General features: G+C 49.0%; 1 protein-coding gene across 2 annotated transcripts in view; it reads left to right on the forward strand.

Annotated features, from left to right (window-relative positions):
- Window positions 1–19,004, forward strand: part of MYO7A (myosin VIIA) — a 69,193-nt gene that overhangs the window by 26,528 nt on the left and 23,661 nt on the right. For both annotated transcript variants that reach the window (XM_051608825.1, XM_051608824.1), the window contains 13 exons: window positions 549–686; window positions 4,343–4,501; window positions 5,536–5,628; window positions 6,943–7,037; window positions 8,544–8,628; window positions 9,534–9,752; window positions 9,911–10,018; window positions 10,885–11,094; window positions 11,638–11,841; window positions 12,756–12,932; window positions 14,867–14,956; window positions 16,231–16,358; window positions 17,359–17,485. In XM_051608825.1, the coding sequence (XP_051464785.1) occupies window positions 549–686; window positions 4,343–4,501; window positions 5,536–5,628; window positions 6,943–7,037; window positions 8,544–8,628; window positions 9,534–9,752; window positions 9,911–10,018; window positions 10,885–11,094; window positions 11,638–11,841; window positions 12,756–12,932; window positions 14,867–14,956; window positions 16,231–16,358; window positions 17,359–17,485 (1,833 nt within the window). The remainder of the gene's footprint in view (window positions 1–548; window positions 687–4,342; window positions 4,502–5,535; window positions 5,629–6,942; window positions 7,038–8,543; window positions 8,629–9,533; window positions 9,753–9,910; window positions 10,019–10,884; window positions 11,095–11,637; window positions 11,842–12,755; window positions 12,933–14,866; window positions 14,957–16,230; window positions 16,359–17,358; window positions 17,486–19,004) is intronic.

Consider the following 19,004-nt stretch of genomic DNA (forward strand, 5'->3'; position numbering starts at 1 on the left):
GCAGTTCCTGGAGCTGTTGCAGACAGAAAGTTTTCCACCTTACATGGGACCCAGGGAGCAGAAGAGGCTCAGCCTGACATGTGGAGCCATGTCAGTAGGGTTGGCATGACCACGATGTGAAGTGTGGGGACAGAGAAGCCCAAGCTGCTGCTGAGGAACCTCCCTGGGCAAATGCATCACCTCAAACTGTAATACAGAGATTTATTTTTTTTTGATGGCCTGGAAGGGGCTGTTTGCTCCCACAGGCAGATCTTCCACACGGCTCTGCACAGGGCAGTTGGGATTGCCAGTCACACAGGGAGGTTTTAGCAGGATAAATGAAATGGTGGTACTTTTTCCTCCCTGAGTTGAGACGTATGGAGTAGGTTGCCGGAGCGGGGCCGTTGCCAGCTCTGCCCTGCCCCTCTCCTGCCTCAACACTCAACCACCTCTGGCCTTGCTTCCCCCTCCGGCCCTGGCTGTCACGGGAGGTTCCCAGGGACACGGCCGGAGGGGAAAGGCACTGTTATCCTTTCATTTCCTGAGCCTGCTCTGCTGTGGTTTTGTAGGGAGCGGAGACGAGGAAGCGCTCACCGACACTCAGCAGCCAGTTCAAGCGGTCCCTGGAGCTGTTGATGAGGACTCTCAGCGTGTGCCAGCCCTTCTTTGTCCGCTGCATCAAGCCCAATGAGTACAAAAAGCCCATGGTAAGTCCTGCTTTTTCTCTCCTGGTTGCTTTTTTGTACTGGAAAGCCTGCAGGGTCACTCTGCTTTGGAGCCAAAGGCAAAGCTCGGAGTTGATGGAGCCAGGGTTGATCCTGAGGGCTCAGAAAACACAACCCAGAGCCTGTTCTCCAAGCAAAGGAGTCACCAAAGGGTTGGAAAAATCTGCTACTTTCTTTATGATCTAACGGCACCCCAACACTTTTTGCAGAAGGGAGGTCCTGCCCTTTCCTTTCTTCCCAAGGCCAACCTCGAGGAATTCACCCTGCAGCCCTTTCTCCTGTAGGAAATGACTCTGAATTTCCATAGGGGGGAGGTGACACCCTGCCAGAGCCTTAGACTGAGCTGCAGGATCTTGGGTTCAGTCCTATTGCAGGGTTCAGGGTTTCCTGAAAGTGATCCTTTTCCCGTGGGTGTTTCCTACATGATCTTTGCTTCTGAGGAATCTCACTCCATTTCAGTCCCTTTAGATCTTTTCAACTGCTTTTTCAACACCTACTGTGAAAGCAGAATTCTAAAAGCAGAGTAAAAAAAAATAAAATAAAATAAAAAAAGGTGGGAGCCATTATTTTGCTCTGATTCCCAGAGATTACTTAAAAAGCTACAAACACCCCAGTGACAAACTTCGAGGAGCAAATGGAAGGGATGGAGAGGGCTGTGAATCCCCCTGACCACAAACTGCTCACAGGGGAGGCTCTGAGTTTTGCAGCAAATGGCTGATGACAAGGTGGGTGCTGAACACCCTGATCCCACTGTCAGCACCTTGCAGGATTGGATCCTGGTGCTATTAGCAATCGTTGCTCATCACTCTTAATCTTGATACTGCTTGGGGAGGAAGAGCTTTATTTAATAACAATTTCAGCCATTTGCTTCTGTGAGTCATGTTGCTTGTGCCTTTGCACTTCAGCAGCAGTTCATCCAGCTGGAACTTGATCTAAAGGCAGTGTCTGTGAGCAAAGCTCAACTGAGTGGAAAAAAAGCACAAAATACTGAATTTGAGGGCTGTTAGGTACAAGAAGTGTTTGTTTGGAACCTGGTTTTGCTGTTCAGTGGACCTAATTTGACGTGGGGTGAAAGACTGGGTGGATTTCAGAGCAGTGAAACCCTGTGCTCTTATCCTGGTTTTGGTGAGCATAGAAAGGCACCTAATCATGGAATATTTTGGGTTAATATTTAGCAGTATGCCTGATCAGAGTGTATTATCTGAGCCGAGATCAAACCAAGACCTTCTGGAAGACCTTGGTTGATGTTGTAAAATAGGTGTACATCCTGAACTGACATTAACAAATTATTCCCAGTGTCCTGACTTTGAGCTGCTTTTACACCTGGATGTCTGGGATTCAGTCTGGCATTTTGTCCCCTGCCTAGCAAGTCTGTCTTTCATCAGCTTTTGCAAGCTCTAGGCCAAAAGTCTCTATCCACCTTATTTACCTACAAAACTTCTGGTGGAACATAAAAACATCTAGAAGTTTTTAAGGATGAGACAAAGAGAAAATAATCTCTCTGTTATAGCAATGAGGGGATGAGCTAACACTGGATCAGGGGCTGTAGCGCTATGATATGAAATGTGATTTCTTGCTCAATTTTGGCCTTGGCTTAATAGTGCAAACGGGGCAAAAAAAATCCCAGCTAAGGGGAGACAGAGTTGTGCAAAGGGAACATTCTCTGTGAGTTCATTTTCTGTCCCTGGCTTTGAAGGAAAGTGTACTGATAGTGATAGGAAATGGGGTAGTGGGAAGTGAAAGGTCAGTGGAAAGTCCTGACTGTTTGTTACTTTATGTTATTTTCAAACTTTTGCTTCCTTCTCAAACGTGCTTTGGGGGGGGGGGAAAGCATAGTTTGCATGGGGATGCTGGCTGGAGTTCTCGGGGTCTGTACATCATCCCACTCTGCTGTTTCTGAGCACTGCTGTGGTGTTCTGGTTGGTCCAAGAGAAATGCATGCGGTGAAGTAAGGAACAAACCACACAGAGAAAGTCAAAATGTCTCCAGCTACCTGTGTAACATGGGTGCTTCACCAGGCCCTGGTGCAAGGAAGCTCACAGTTGCCCATATATGCAATGAACCAGGCCTACAAACTCTGGAGTGTAATTTGCAAGCCCATAACCTCTCGTGTGCCCTTCTGCTTTGGGGTGTAGGAGACAGAGGAACTTCTGCACCTTCTGATCCTTCTTCTGCACCTTTCTTGTCCTCAATCCCTTATATCTGCTTGAGAGAGGGGCAGCTTGAGACCAAATCTGGATAGTGCTACTTTCTGCCTAGTGTCTTCTGGGATCATGATCTGTCTCACTTCACTCCAGCCCTTTCATGGTTAGGTGGCTGCTACAAACTGGTCAAAAAGGTCCTTCCAGGGATGGAGAGATGGGTGCATCCATAGGATAGATCCTCCTAACCCAGGAAATGCATCTGAGATACAGATACGTGTCTATCTCTCCTACCTCACCTCAGGGAGACCCCAGGTGACTCACATTTTAGATGTTCACATCTGTACATGCACAGATGTCACATTTTAGGCAGCTGAAGAGCAGATTAATAACACCCTGGCAGTAACTCTTTGGCTCAGGCTGGGATTTACTGTCCTGACCTTCTGTGCTGTGCCAGCACCACACCACCTCTTGCCTTCGTTTTACACTTGGGCTGAACACTTTCTGGATGCTCCCAGCAGACAACATGAGGCTGCAAGAGGGTGCTCTCAGGGGCTCCAGGATCCTCCTCAATCCACAAAAGCACCAGGCTGATAGCAGGGATTTTCCTGAGCCCTCTCTCATTTCAGCAGGTCTGTCCACCTAGCAGCACAACTTGTTGGCCACCCAGAGGTGCACAAAGCAAGGGAGAGCAGCCAGCTTTATTAGAAAACATCTACAAGGACTGGGTTGCTTATGTCTGCTGTTTGGCCTTGAAATTTTCCGTGGCTTGTCAGGACCAGCTGTGGATGCTGGTCTGAGATTTATCCCTTCCCTAAAACTCTCAACTGGTCTTAGTTCTGACCTGTTCATTTTAAGCTCTTAAGTTGTGCTCCTGGGCACAGGGTAGTCTGATCATAACAGGCTTATCTCAGGACCTTGGCATCTCCAAGGCTGCACTTTTCCTGTGTGTGGCTCCAGGGGGTTGTCTACCCTAAGGTCAACTGGTGTAGGCACCATAAGATCTTTGAGTACCTGAGCCTTTGCTCATATGGTTCTTAGCTTCCTCTCCCTACAAAACAGTTCTGCCCTGCTCATATAGGAGTGCTGTGACCCTGCCAATAAAGCTCAGAGCAGCAGTCAGAAGATCATGACCATGAGTGGTCATTGTGAGGGTGACTGCACAGCTTGGCCCTTGTAGATGTAACATCCCTGCTCATTTTCCCAAGGTAACATTCACCATTGGATCATGCTCTCCAGTTCTCCTCTCAGTCCTTTGTGTAATGAGTAGGACACATCCAGTTTTGCATGTGGAAATTAAAGGAGTCAAACACACTCAGCAGTTCATAGGGTCAAGCCCATGACAGCCTGCCCTTCTACAGCCTTGGGTCCACCAAGTGAAGGGCTTGGGTGGGTGCCTGACTTGGTTGCCCCACGCATCTTCAGAGTCACCACTCTCTTGTGGCCAATCCAGGCCAAGATGTGCAATCAAACCAGCATCTCCTGTAACCTCCCCAGCTGTTTGACCGGGAGCTGTGTGTCCGTCAGCTGAGGTACTCGGGGATGATGGAGACCATCCGGATCCGCCGGGCTGGCTACCCCATCCGCTACACCTTTGTGGAGTTCGTGGACAGGTACAGGGTGCTGATGCCTGGGGTGAAGCCAGCATACAAGCAGGTGAGCATCTTTTTCCACAGGTAATAATTGCTCTCTGCTGAGACATCTGTGAGGTGTGCACCCTCTCCAAAAGCAATCATGCAACGTTCGATCTCCAGATGTGACGCTGGTGCTCTGGGCTTTCCAAGCAAAGGAAAAATCATTATGGGGCTTGCAGGGACTGGGAGACGTATTTATCCTGTTCCTCTCACTCACCTTCAATGTGGTGACAGTAAAGTCACCTCATGTGGTGACTTTTCTCATTAGCAGAAAACTGCTGGAGTTGGAAGCAGAAAGGGTCCCTGCTGGACTTCAGAGGAGTGAGTAGGGAGGCTAGTCCTGGTGAAGTCAAGTACTGAGAAGAAGGACTTGGGTGTGTTGGTTGATGAGAAGCTCAGCATGAGCTGGCAATATATACTGGCAGCCCAGAAACCAACCATCTCCTGGGCTGAGTCACCAGCAGCGTTACAGGGGCAGGGAGGGAACTGTCCCTGTTTGCTCCGCTCTGGTGAGACCCCCCTGCAGTGCTCTGTCTGGTTCTGGAACCTCCAACATAAGAAGGACATGGAGCTGTTGGAGCAAGTCCAGAGGAGGCCATGAAGATGTTCTGAGGGCTGGAGCAGCTGTACTCTGGAGACAGGATGAGAGAATTGGGGTGTTCAGCTTGGAGAGGACAAGGCTCTGGGGAGACCTCACAGCACCTTGCAGTGCCTGAAGGGGCTACAGGAAAGCTGGGGAGGGACTTTGACAAGAGCAGAGAGTGACAGGACAAGGGGAAATGGTTTCAAACTGAAAGAGGGGAGATTGAGATGAGATACTAAGACAAAATTATTCTCTGTGAGAGTGGTGAGACCCTGGTCCAGATTGCCCAGAGAAGCTCTGGCTGCCCCATCCCTGGAAGTGTTGAAGGGCAGGTTGGATGGGGCTCTGAGCAGCCTGGTCTAGTGGGAGGTGTCCCTGCCAATGGCAGGGGGGTTGGAACTGGATGATGTTTAAGACCCCTTCCAACCCAAACCGTTCTGAGGTTCTATAAATCCCACCCCCTGTCCCACCAGGGTGACCTGCGTGGGACGTGCCACCGCATTGCTGAAGCAGTGCTGGGGAAGGATGACGACTGGCAGATTGGCAAAACAAAGATATTCCTGAAGGTAAGCAGCTCTCCTTGTCCCCTGCCATCTGGGACACTTGTCTGTGAAGGGGTCTCCCACCATCTCTTTTTTATTGCCAGACATGATACTTTCCCATGGTCTCTGGGCTGGAGTGGCAGAGGGTAGAACCTGGGCCAAGGCACAATGTTTGGGGCTGGTTTAGGCAGGACTGGGCAGGAAGCAGTCCTGCAGTTTCCCTGCACTGGGGTGTGCACATACCCATATGGACACAGAAATACTCACCCACAGCCCACGGCCAGGGTTGAGCCTCTCCACCTCATCTCCTGCCTTCACCCAAAAGGCACAGCAGCTGGAAGGACGTCTCTGTGGAGACCTGCAGAGAGAGGGGTCCAGAGCACAGCAGGCTCGCTTGGCTTGCAACACCCAAGACATTCCTATAGCCCAACTCTGCAGGTCCTCTGCAGCCCTGTGTGCACTCATCTCTCCTTACAAATCCATTCCTATCTTTCTACAAGAGGGTGAGGCTGCTCTGGCCAAGAACCAGGCTGGAAGCAAAAGCTTCCCTTGAGCAAAAATCCCAGCAATAAACCCTGTCTGCTCATACCTAAATTCACCCCCATCCCCATTAGCAGCGTGAACACCCCCATCTCTTCCCTAGAAGCTGTTCCCACCAGCAGCTCTTTCCAGAGCCTGTTATCAAGATCCCACAGCTGTCAGGGCAGGAAATGGAGAAATCAGGAGGCCCCAAGGGGCTGCGTGAGGTCGAGCAAAGCAGGAAACGTGTGGAGCTGCCTCTGCTGCACCCAGGGTGGTGGGGCTCTGCTGCTGGCACTGGGAGAGAAGGAGCAGTTACAAATGGCATGGGAGGAATCCATGGGAAGCTCAGAGTGGTGCATCTGCAAGCCCCAGGGCAAGGCAATTCAGTGTTTTGGGGAGCTGTTTTGTCCGTAAGAGTGTGGAGGCATTGAAGCCTTGGCTAGTACGAGCAATGGGACCTAGACAGCCTAGAATTTGTACCCAAAAATCTCCAGTGCTCCTGGGAACTGCTCTCAGGGCCAACAGCACTAGCAGGGAGCTCTGCATGGAGAGGCAATGTCATTTGGTTGCTTTCAGACTGTGAGTATTGCATACACAGCTTCTGGGTGCTCTGGTTCTTTTGGGATTGAAGGCAGTAGATCACTATAGTTTATGTTAGGACTTCCCCAGTGAGGAATTGTGGATGATACTTGGGATGTAAAATGTTCCAAGAGTTTATTTTAAACATCTCCTCTGGGGAAGAGCCTTGCACCACCTGCCACACATTAGGCAGATGGAGATCTTGAGGCATGGGTGCTGTGTCCTTTCCTCCCACAGGACCACCATGACATGCTGCTGGAGATTGAGAGAGACAAGGCAATCACAGATAAAGTCATCCTCATCCAGAAGGTGGTCCGTGGGTTTAAAGACAGGTAGGTGTGAGGTGGGCTAGGTGGGATGTTTCAGCCAGCAAATGGCTCCTGGGGGGTGTGTGTCTCAGTGCTCAGCTGCCCTGCCCTGCCTGCAGCCATGGAGAGGGGGGCCCTGATGTCTTTGCACTCAGGTGCAGGAAGTATTGGAGGAAAACAGTGGAGCAAACCAGATGAAAACTGTGTTATCTGCCTCAAACACCGACAGAATAGAATCTTCTGTCCCTGTGCTTTCTTCAGGGGAACTGATGTTTCCTATGAGAATGCAGCAGTGGGACTCTGAGCCTGCTGAAGGCAACACTAATCCTCCAGTCTATGGGGATCTCCACAAGACTGCAGCGGGATCACAGGGTCATCTGCTGTGACTAACAGTCCAGAGCCCAAGGGCTTCAGGACTCTTCCCTTTGAATTCCAGTTGCCAGGCCTGGGAGGAGGGCAGGTAGCCCATGGGGAGCTCGTGGCACAGTTGTGGAAGAAGAGGGGGAGCGTAGAGCCAAGGACAAGCTTCACCCATGGAGGAGGGACAGTTCTTGGGGTTTTGTGCTCTCTGACTGCCTGAGCCGTGGCTGTGACCCAGGTTGTGCCTTAGGCTTTTTGGCTATTTAGTCTGCAGAAAAGGAGGCTGAGGGGAGATCTCATTCCCCTCTACAACTACCTGAAAGAACGTTGTAAAGAGGCAGTAAGTGGTGATAGAAGATCACAAGTAAGTGATGATAGAACAAGAGGAAATGGCCTCAAGCTGCACCAGGAGAGGTTTAGACTAGACATTAGGAAGAACTTTTTCACCAAAAGGGTTGTCAGGCATTGGAAGAGGCTGCCCAGGGAGGTGGCTGAGTCACTGTCCCTGGATGTGTTTAAAAGTCATCTAGATGTGGGGACATGGCTTAGTGCTGGACTTGGCAGAGTAGGGCTAATGGTTGGACTTGATGATCTTGAAGGTCTTTTCCAACCTAAGTGATTCTATGGTTCTGTGAAAGGGAACATACTAAATAACTCAGTGGTTCTTCCCACAGTAATCCTAGGGAGACCCCCCAGACCTTTCAACACATTTGTCTCCAAGGTGTCTACAGGTAGAGTCAGGCCAGGCTAAGAAGGATGGGAGAAGATGGGGGTACCAGGGTGGTGTTGCTGAAGTTTGCTCTTCATCATTTGGGAGAGACTGAATCCATTCTCAGGTGCTGGGATTGAAGTGGGGAGAGCAGCAGGGAAGAGATTGCAGATGCAAGAGGGAGTTATGGGGCAGGGGGAAGGACAGGACCATCCTCAGCACCTCCTGCTCTGCCCCTTCCCAGAACCTGGCAGAATCTGCCTGCAGAGACCCGGCAGAGAGAGGCCTGGCAGATCTTTTTATGAGAGCAAGAAGAGCTGGGGAAAGAGACTTTTTCAGGCCAATGTTGCAGTGTTTACTCCATCTGGCTGCTCAGTATCAAATCTCCAAAGATGAGGCCCAGGAGATGATGGTACTTGGTGGCCAAACTTCAGAGGCAAGTGATTGAAATGCCCTTGCAGGTCCAATTTCCTGAAAGTGAGAAATTCAGTCCTGATGATTCAGAGATACTGGCGTGGACATAACTGCAGGAAGAACTACGGTGCTGTGAGTATGGGGGTGCTTCCTCACACCTCTGCCTTCCCAGCTCTTTCAGCTGGGACATTTCTAAGAGTTTCCTGGCTCAAAATGTTCCACTGAGTGCAGGATAGGGTGGGGTTGTCTTTTATCAGTTAAAGTGATGAGTGATGGTTTGCTCTTGCTGCTTTGTCTTCTCATTGAAGAAAGCACCTGACCACTTCCTAGTTGTCCTTTGCCCTGTGAGTTAGATGTCCATTGCACCACCAGGTCACTTGGGGTTTTAAAGGTCTTCCCCTAGTTTCCAGGTGGCTTAAAACTCAAGAGCAGCTTCCTCTGAAAAACAGGCTTTATCTCCAGGTGGAACTGTCTCTGGGTTTCTTCCCCACCCAGTCCCTGGCCCTCTTCTTTCCCTGTCCCAGCTGGCTCTGACCCAGCAGCGGGTGGTTTGAGAAGTGTGTTGGAGTCTAAAGTGTCTCAATATCATCCTCCAACCCTGCAGCTTGATAGGAATAGTCACTTCCAGGTTGGTCAGGATGCTGCCTCCTGCCATGAAACAGCACCTGGGCTGCCAGGCAGGAGGTCTGCAGGTGCTAGACTTCCGTGGGAGCAACACTTATGTCTTGTGGCTACCTTGAGATGACCAACCAGACCTCCTGAGGCCTCTCAAGGCTAAAAACTCTGTTGGATTCAGCGGGGAAGAAACTACCTTTCGTCCCGCCTGGGCTTTGACTCAGGGCAGCAGCCGGAGAGCTTAATTCCTCCACCCTCCTGGAGAACCTCCCTCCCGAAGGCTTGTCCTCAGGGGAGGGGGGGGAGCTGATTCCAGCAGCTCTTATTTCCACCCGTGCAAGAAGATTAGCGGCAGAAATCTGCTTAGGGTTGGGTGAAGCCCCCGGGGTGGTGGGGTGGCTTCATCCCGCTCCCTCTTGCAGATGCGGATCGGCTTCCTGAGGCTGCAGGCCCTCTACCGATCCCGCAAGCTCCACAAGCAGTACCACATGGCACGCCGGCGGATCATCGAGTTCCAGGCACGGTGCCGGGGATACCTGGTCCGTCGGGCTTTTCGTCACCGTCTCTGGGCTGTCCTCACCATCCAGGCTTACGCCCGGGGCATGATCGCCCGGAGGCTTTATAAACGCCTGCGGGGGGAAGTAAGTACCAGGGAGGAGAGGTCGGTGGTGGGAAACCAAGGCGGGGAGAAGGGGATTACACGCCCTCCTGCCTCGCGTGTTTGTGGGATCGGTGTTTAGAGGGCAAAAGGGTCAATTCAGGGATAAGTAGATGGCGATTCAGATCCTTATTCCCCCAGTATCATCGACGCCTGGAAGCAGAGAAACTCCGTCTGGCAGAAGAGGAGCGACTCCGAAAGGAGATGAGTGCCAAGAAAGCCAAAGAGGAAGCGGAAAAGAAGCACCAAGTATGTGGGGGCTTCCTGGGGTTCTGCCTCTGTATTCCAGGGACTGGTTTTGCTCCTGTGAAGGGGAATGCCAAAAATATCTGAGGGATTTCTGCCCTGCCTGAGCAGTTTGTGTTTAATTCGCTAAAGTACTCTGTGGTCTAACTAGTTTGAAGCTGCTCCAGAATTTCTGATCTGCTGCACAGGAATGCCAGAGATTACAGTTATTATTCACTTGCTTTTGCTGTTGTATAAAGGCCGAAGGGGGAATTGGGACACTGTGTGCACAAACGGGGTTGTTGTAGAAAGGAAAAAACAAGGTCAGTGAGAGACTCTGAGCATGGAGTAAACCCCCTAAAAAGGCTCTTGGGAAGGAGAAAATGCTATTGCTTTGTCCTTCTGTGGTTAGGAAACTGAGGTATGGACATGGGGCTGATCTGCTCATGATGCTGGTGTCATAGAATCACAGGGGTTGGAAGGGACCTCTGAAGATCATCGAATCCAACCCCCCTGTTGCAGCAGGAACATGCAGGGAAGACCACACAGGAACATGTCCAGATGGGTCTTGAAAGTCTCCAGAGAAGGAGACTCCACAGCCTCTCTGGGCAGCCTGTCCCAGGGCTCTGTCACCCTCACAGGAAAGAAGTTTCTCCTCACGTTGAGGTGGAACTTCCTGTGTTGTCACTTGGTGCTATTTCCCCTCGTCCTGTCAGAGGCACCACTGAACAGAGACTGGCCCCTTCTTGTCACTCGCCCCTTTTAGTCTTCTTTTCTCAAGACTAAGCAGCCCCAAGCACTGGGGCTGCCTTTCTAAAGCCAAGCCCTGCAGGATTTTGTGCCAGCTTTTTGGAGGGAGCAGTTCAGTCATGGTGCTTGTCCTCTTGCAGGTACGCCTGGCCCAGCTGGCGCGGGAAGACGCCGAGAGGGAAATAAAGGAGAAGGAGGAAGCACGGCGGAAGAAAGAGCTCTTAGAAAAGATGGAGAGAGCTCGCAACGAGCCAGTGAACGACTCGGAAATGGTGGACAAAATGTTTGGATTCCTGGGGACCACCTCCTCCCTGCCTGGCCAGGAAGGACAGGCACCCAACGGCTTCGAGGTACTGGAGACACACGTGAGCCTGGCTATGGCACCAAAGGCTTTAGCAATGCATTAATAAATCAGAGGAGAGTGAGGCAATCCAACAGGGGGTCTTTGAAGGTTTCCTTCAGGACTAGGCTCTTTTTCATGGCCTCCGGGGGTTTCCATGTTGTGGCTGGGGACAGTCAAGCAGTCTGCAGGCTTTCTTTGGAGCAACAACATGGAGGGGACCAGTATTGCTGTAATATCACTGGGGACTTGTGGACTTTGAGGTCCTCTGTCTTGTGGCTCATTACAGCCCATGACATTTAGCTCCTGAACAACCTTTCCCTGTGCTAGGAGTGTGGCCATGATCAGTGCTTCTCCTATCACTGTGGACACACTCCAGAGCACAGGCGTGTCCTTCAGAACTTGGGCTTTGCACAGTCTCCAGAGTCATATGTCATGGTTTTTCTTCCATCTGGCTTTTTCATTGGGATAGGCAGAACAGTCAGGCCCAAAGGGAAAAGGTAGCTCAGTATCCAAAGCCATGCTGAATGCTTGACATGTCCTTCCCCACCAGGATCTTGAGCGAGCTCAGAAGGAGTTGGAGGAAGAGGACCTTGATGCAGCATTGCCTTTACCTGAGGAAGAGGAGGAAGACCTCTCTGAGTACAAGTTTGCCAAGTTTGCGGCCACGTATTTCCAGGGCACGACAACACACACCTACATCCGTCGGCCTCTCAAGCAGCCTCTCTTGTACCATGAGGATGAAGGAGACCAGTTGGTGAGGCAGGGGATGAAAACCCTGGAGAAGGGCAGGGTGGGTTGTGGTGCAAGCCAGGGGAGTCCTTCAGCCAAAGGGCACCAGCAGTTTCCTTTTGGCATGCACTGGTGTACTTATGGTTTGGTGGAGAACACAACCCACATCTGCTGCATGCCTGTCAGTAGACACTGTCCCACCAGCATGCTTTGAGCTCTGGCAAGACAAACAGCATTAACAGGATGTAGTGGTGAGTCTGTCTCTGTACCTTAATATTTTTTTAGGGCAATTAATGAAGCGCTCTGGGCTCAGGGTATGGATGGTGAAAGTTGTTGAGCAAATTCCACTTGCAAAGCTGCCACTCAGCAGCTGGAGAAGTTGCTTCTTACCTTGTCCTATGCACCAGTGCAGAGCCAGCAGGGAAAAAATGCTTGTCCTGTAGCCAGCAGTACAAGAGCAGAATCATACTGAACCTACATGGCTGTAATGGATATTTTTGGCCATGAACTTCACAGAATCACAGAATCATTCAGGTTGGAAAAGACCTTTAAGATCATTGAGTCCAACCGTTAACCTAACTTGCCTTCACTGTGCTTCTCCTTCTCTTCTGCAGTGGGTTAGGACCTGCCAGTCACTGTCTCTCCATAAGTCTGGCATCTCCCAGCGAGGCAGCAAACCCCTTGTAGGACACCCAGACACCCTCATAATGGCATGAACACAGGGCCTGGATTTGTGATCCCATCCACCAGCCTGCCCAGCTCGCTCATACAGGCTGTGTGCTGCAGGGAAACCCGTTACACGGGACACAGGGAAGCTCTTTGCCTCCCTCAGGCTCACAGGGAGACCACAACGGTGATCCTTATGGGTTCAGCACGGCTTCACCACCCCCTCCACCACCCTGGTGTGAGCTGATGGAGTTTAACTTTCCTTTCAAACAGGCAGCACTTGCTGTATGGATCACTATCCTCCGCTTCATGGGAGACCTCCCAGAGCCAAAATATCACACAGCCATGAGTGATGGTGGTGAGAAGATACCAGTCATGACAAAAATCTATGAGACTCTGGGGAAGAAGACCTATAAGAAGGAACTGCAGGCTCTGCAGGGAGAAGGAGAGGTAACTGCTGTAAAAGAGATGCTATGATTAAGGGTTGGGTATTAAAATGTGTTGGAAAGAAAAGACTTTTGGGGTTTGCTGCAGACAAAGTTTGTCAATTTTATTTGCAATTGTGCTATGAAGGGAGACTTGCCCATGTGTCAGGTGTTCACCCTGTCCCTTTTTCTTCACAGGGTAACTGAATGTCCCTGAGCAATACAATAAAGTGCCCTGATATCACTTGTGGGGCTTTGATCTCTCTCCTCCTCCTTGTAGGGCAGAAATACATGGGGGAGTGCAATGTCTTGTGTCATCGGTCTCTCATTTGGGGATTTCTTTTGGATCTGCCCTGGGTCAGAAGAAACTGAATTAAAAATGTGCCCTTAATCTTGGAGCAGAAAGTAAAGAGTTACCAGGGGATTAAGCTGTGGAAATCCCTCCCCAAAATCCAGATGTCACTGGAGGACTTCATCTCAGGACCCCTCCCAGATAAGACATCACTCTGATCAGTCACTGTCCATGACACTGATATGTTTTCATCTTTGGCAATTGCTTTATTTGAAAGGACCAGGTATTACCTGGTATTGGGATTTTCTAGATGGCACTGTTGGGTTTTCAAGCACTTTTCTGTAATATCATCTGGACCTGTGGCATTCACAGGTGTAAGTTAACAAATTTCCTAGCTTTTAGAGATGGTGATACCATTTCTTCTTTGTTTATGACCAAAAAAAAAGGCATATTTTGGCCAATTGAGACATCAGCAAGTACAGAAAAGAAGGAAAACTTGAGCTATCATTTTTGTCTGTGCTTACATCTGCTCTGCAGAGTGCACATCAGTGAGCTGACCCTGGGCAGGATGATATGCAAATCCAGGTTTACAGAACCAACTTGGCCTTATAATGGATATAAACCCTCACAGCTGCAGGACTGAATGTGTTGATTGAGTGTCAAATCAGTCTTTTCAAAGCTGTTTAAATGAGGAGAGGTGAACTGGGTAAAAAAGTGAAGTGATTATCCACTCCATTTTAATCCCACAGCTGGCATAAAGCGGGTATAAAAGTAGAAAACCAACAGTAGCTTGATGATATGTAGTCAGTGCCTGGGTCTGTCCCACATCAAATTTATCCATCTGGGAAACCTGACAGAGCCCAGAGCTGGTTAGCAGTGATGAAACCACTATGGGTAACTCTCTGTCCATGAATCCCCAGCTAGATGACTTCCAGCTCACAAACCTGCTGTGCAAATGGTTCATCTCAGAGAGTGGTCTTGCTTATCTCATTTCCATGTAGGAACAAGCTTGAATGGGATACAGGAGAATTGGATGGATATAAGGAATTATGGAAGGAGTATGCTAGGAATATTCATATTCTAGGAATATTCATATTCTAGGAATGGAGTAGAGTGGAGTAGCATGAGTGGAGTATAGTAGAGATGGAATGGAATGGAATGGAGTGGAATGGAGTGGAGTGGAGTGGAATGGAATGGAATGGAATGGAATGGAATGGAATGGAATGGAATAGAATAGAATAGAATAGAATAGAATAGAATAGAATAGAATAGAATAGAATAGAATAGAATAGAATAGAATAATTTCAGTTGGAAAGGACCTACAACAATCATCTGGTCCAACTGCTTGACCAATTCAGGGCTGACCAAAAATGAAAGCAAATTATTGAGGTCATTAGTCAACGTGACTTTTTTCAGATGTCCCCAATATGTAGTTTTGATCTAGGGGAAGCTCATTGATTAAAGAGTACCTACAAAATCCAGAGCCAGACCTGTGTTATGGGGAGGCATGAGAATATGGGTGCATACTTCTGGTTCCCACCAGCCTCTGAAGTGTCTCACTCTGTGGCCAGGATGAATGGTCTTTTGCAGGAGACCGGGGGAGGCAGGGAGAGGATGTACTTGCTCTGTGTCTCACCCCATTGCATTCAAAGCCTCTTGCTTTGCAGAGTACTCACATAGATGGGCTCAAGAAGAACAGTGTGCGGCACAAACTGGTCTCCTTAACACTCAAGAAGAAATCCAAACTGACGGAGGAGGTGAGAGGAGACGCTTGGCCGCCCGGCAGCACAAGTGCCGTTGGATTGTCTGCAGCCCTCTCTGACTCTCTTCTGCTTTTCCCTAGACAACATAGAACCAGCCCTCCTCTGGGTTTGGCGCTACCTGTCTCTCTGCCTGAAAGATTTAAGGAGTGTTTAAGGGGAAAGGTTGGCTTCCCATGTCTCCTTGAGTCATTCTGCACCTCGCGCTGGCCGCCCCTCGGCTCCTGTTCTCCATCCATCCAGCACCTTTCCTCCCCTCTTTCACAGCCCCCCATCCAGCTGCTGATACCTCCCACCACTCTGTGATGGTCTGAATGTTAACCCTGCTTTTAGTTTCCTGCCCTCCACTGTGGTGTAGGTAGCAGAGGTAGGGTCTCCAAAAGCCTTCACGCATCCTCTGCTCCTCTCCAGTGCCAGAGGCAAAACTCCCTGTGGGAGCAGTGAGCCCAAGCTGAGACCTTGTGAAAATCCCATCCCAAAAGAGTGAGGAGCAATAAATCTTTTGGGTGGGGGGATGAAAGCACAGCAAAGACGTGGATTCAGTCTTCATTTACACACTGCCTTGTCTGCTTCCAGAGCAGGCACCATCTCACCTAGCTGTAGCTGCTTCAGAGTGTGAAGGTTGCTCTCTGAGGTAGTCACCCTCCTTCCCTTTAGGGTCAGTGAGGAGAAGTAGGACCCCATCCAGCTTACTCTAATGTGGCTCTGAAAGCACTCTAGACATGACCATCCTTCTCCAGTGACTCTTAAGTGGAAGCTTGGTTGACTAATTGAGACAGAGAGCTGGCAAGTGGACCTATGCTGTCCTTGTCTTCATAAGCAGCACCATCCTTATGTGCTTTTGGCTGCATCATTAGCATGGGGAGTGGGTCCATTTGGTCAGTGTCTTAATGATTTTTTTTATAATAACTGAGTTAAAGAGACAGGTCTTCCTTGGCAATAAGCTAAGGTTATTCCAAAGATCTTTGGTGGCCCTCCCCCAGCTGCAGGTCCAGCTCAGAGCTGGGATGCCATCCTAGAAAACCTGGGTAAAGACCAAGCAGGTGGCAGTGTGACTAGATAGGACCATTTTGAGCTTCCCCCATATGTGATCAAAGCCAACAAAGTCAAACCCTCCCATTGTTTTTAAAGTGCTAGATTGAAGAACTTCTGAACCCCCTCCTAGCTGGTGGAGGAGTCCTTCTGGGGGAGCACCACACATTTGGGAGGGGGGGTGGTGGGGGACATAGTAACTGGCTGTACTGAAAGAGAGCACTGTGTCTGGTTGGCAGGTGACAAAGAGACTTCACGATGGTGAGTCCACACTGCAGGGTAATAGCATGCTGGAAGACCGACCCACCTCCAACCTGGAGAAGCTCCATTTCATTATTGGTAATGGCATCCTCAGGCCAGCCTTAAGGTTAGAAACCAAGACAAAAACATGAACATGCCATTCTTCTCATTCCTTCTTCCTTCAGCTATTCCTAAGCTATTAAAATTCTTATTTTTATTGTATTTTTTACTGTGTGCAGCTTTACAAAGCTCTCATTCTATTAATTTTTCTGGTCACATTGGCTAGGATGGGGTCATATTCCTGACTGTCCATACCAGGCCTGATGGAAAGACCATGCAGAAGGGCTCAAACACTTCTGAAAGTGCTCATGGCTACGGGATTGGGTTTTTTGACCCTCGTTGTTGTTCACTACCCTTTGTTTTCTGTTTGCCCATTTAGATCTCTTTTGCTTGTGTGAGTGTTTTTAATGTTATATTAATGAAAACTCAAACTCACTTTAGTTGCTAAATTAAACATTCAGAAATTGGAAGTGCCCAATGGAATGGAGAAGCACCATTATCTCTCATTTTGCATGTAGAGAGCTAAGTTTAAAGTCAAAATCTGAAACTGACGTATGTTTGGACATAAGAGCTGGACAAACCTTGACTTCCACTGCAGATGATAGTTCCCAACTCTTACAGAAAGCAAGTTCAGGTGTCTCAAGAGGAGCAGCCCAGCAAATGAAGACTCCCAGCTGATGGCCCTCTATGATAGTTTAGGTGACTCTCTTGGTATCACTGGGAAGCATTTGTGAAAAACCACGGTAGACTCCGTCATCCAGAGGTGACATTGGTTTTCCTTGAACCTTGAGACTCCCTTTTATTTCCCTCTACCTCTAAGCCATGTCAGTCAGCTCTGGGAAACCTCGGCTGAAGCACAGAGATGTTACAGGACTGGTGATGGGCAGCATTTCAGAGACACTCCAACATTCAGGGTGACCATCATTAGGGCAGTTAAGTTAATAGCCTTTCAAATCCAAAAGTAACTTTGACCTCAATCACATACAGCTGGGGTCTGGTTCTATCTCTGCTCATGTGGAAAAACACCACCTCTTTACCTCTAACAGTTTTTTAAATTCCTGTTGCAGGGATGAAATCTATTGTCAAATCTGCAAGCAGCTGACCCAGAACCCATCCAAAAGCAGCCATGCCAGGGGTTGGATCCTGATGTCCCTCTGTGTGGGATGTTTTGCTCCATCTGAGAAGTTTGTGAAGGTAAATTGTAGGTGGTCTTTGTCTCATTAATTATCTACTAATACATTTTCTTTTCCATCCATGGGATCCAACTTCTCTGTTGAGTTTCACAGTAGGGTGAGTCTTGATCTTTATCTTTGCCAGGAATGAAAATGGCATAAAGTTCCTAAGAAAAGTGTGTGTGATCCCAACTTCAATGTCCAAAGTGGATCAGAAGAATCACTCCTGAGACCTGACTCTCTTTCCTGTGACTGTGACACAGTCTATGACTGTGACCAGAACAGGCTGCCCAGGGAGGTGGTGGAGGCACCATCCCTGGAGATGTTCAAAAAAGGGGTGGACATGGTGTTTCATAAGATGGGTTAGTGGTTAGGGATTGTAGGGTGGATGGTTGGACTTGATGATCTTGAAGGTCTTTTCCAACCTTGATGATTCTCTGATTCTATGACTCCAAAGGGAGTGCAGACAACCAGTTCAGATGATGCTTCCTGCCCTGTAGGTGTGTGAGGATGTGATTGAGTGACTTCTGGCTGTGAAGTTGACTATGGGAGGCTGCAAGTGCAATTTGCACGCCCAGAATAGCCCACGTTTCTCCCCTGTTCCTCACATGCAAAGATCTGTGCACTCATGCAAGCAGCTGCTGGCTTTGGCAGACTCCAGGCATGAACTCTTAACAAAATTGGCAAGGGATATTACTACACAGCTAACTGTAAGTTAATATAAAAATTGCACATAGAAAAGGAAGGGTTTAATTTAAGTGGAAGTATGTTTGTATAGTTGCTCTCTGCATGCTACAACTTGCCCCACCATGAGTTGTATAAACTATAAACAGCCACTTGAGAGATGACACGTAATGTATCCTCAGAAGCACTGTGGATCAGCAGGATTGAAATCAGTGGGAGATGCCAAGTGGCATCTGACACTGTTGAAAATCAGGTTGGTCTTGAGGGTTTGGGGGTTTGTTTTCTGGGCAAAGTTTTGCTCTCTAGATTTGAACAGTCTGCCTCCTGAGTTCCACACCTAGAATCTGATAAACACCCACTGGGCTGCTCAGGTCGATCCCATGCCTGAGAGTCTAGCAGGTTCAGAGTAAAGGGCTCAGCACTGTGTCTTTGCTTTGTCATGACATAAGGCCTCCTTTGTCCATCTCAGATCTTTGAATGTTGGAGCCTTGACCTGCTCCCAAGCCTACTGGAAATAGAAGTGCTCCATTAGTTTTCATAGATATCAGATTAGGTACTGGATCATCAACACTGAAAGAGCTGAAGCCAAGAAGAGAAATTCCTCCTTCATCCCCAGGCCTTGCCAGAATGAAATCTAATAAGGCAGATAAATCACTGGCAAATTGGCAGAGAATTAAATTATATCTGGAAATGAGATCTGAGGAAGTATGCCACAGGAGGCTGGGTGGGTTTAAATCTTTAACAGCAGAAGATTATTTTAGGTGAGTGAAACACTTCTCAGAAATTATTTCTGGGTAGCTCTGGCGACTCAGAATCACAGAATGGTTTAGGTTGGAAGGGACCTTTACAGCTCATCT

The sequence above is a fragment of the Apus apus genome, chromosome 1 (assembly GCF_020740795.1).
Source record: "Apus apus isolate bApuApu2 chromosome 1, bApuApu2.pri.cur, whole genome shotgun sequence".
Classification (NCBI taxonomy): domain Eukaryota; kingdom Metazoa; phylum Chordata; class Aves; order Apodiformes; family Apodidae; genus Apus; species Apus apus.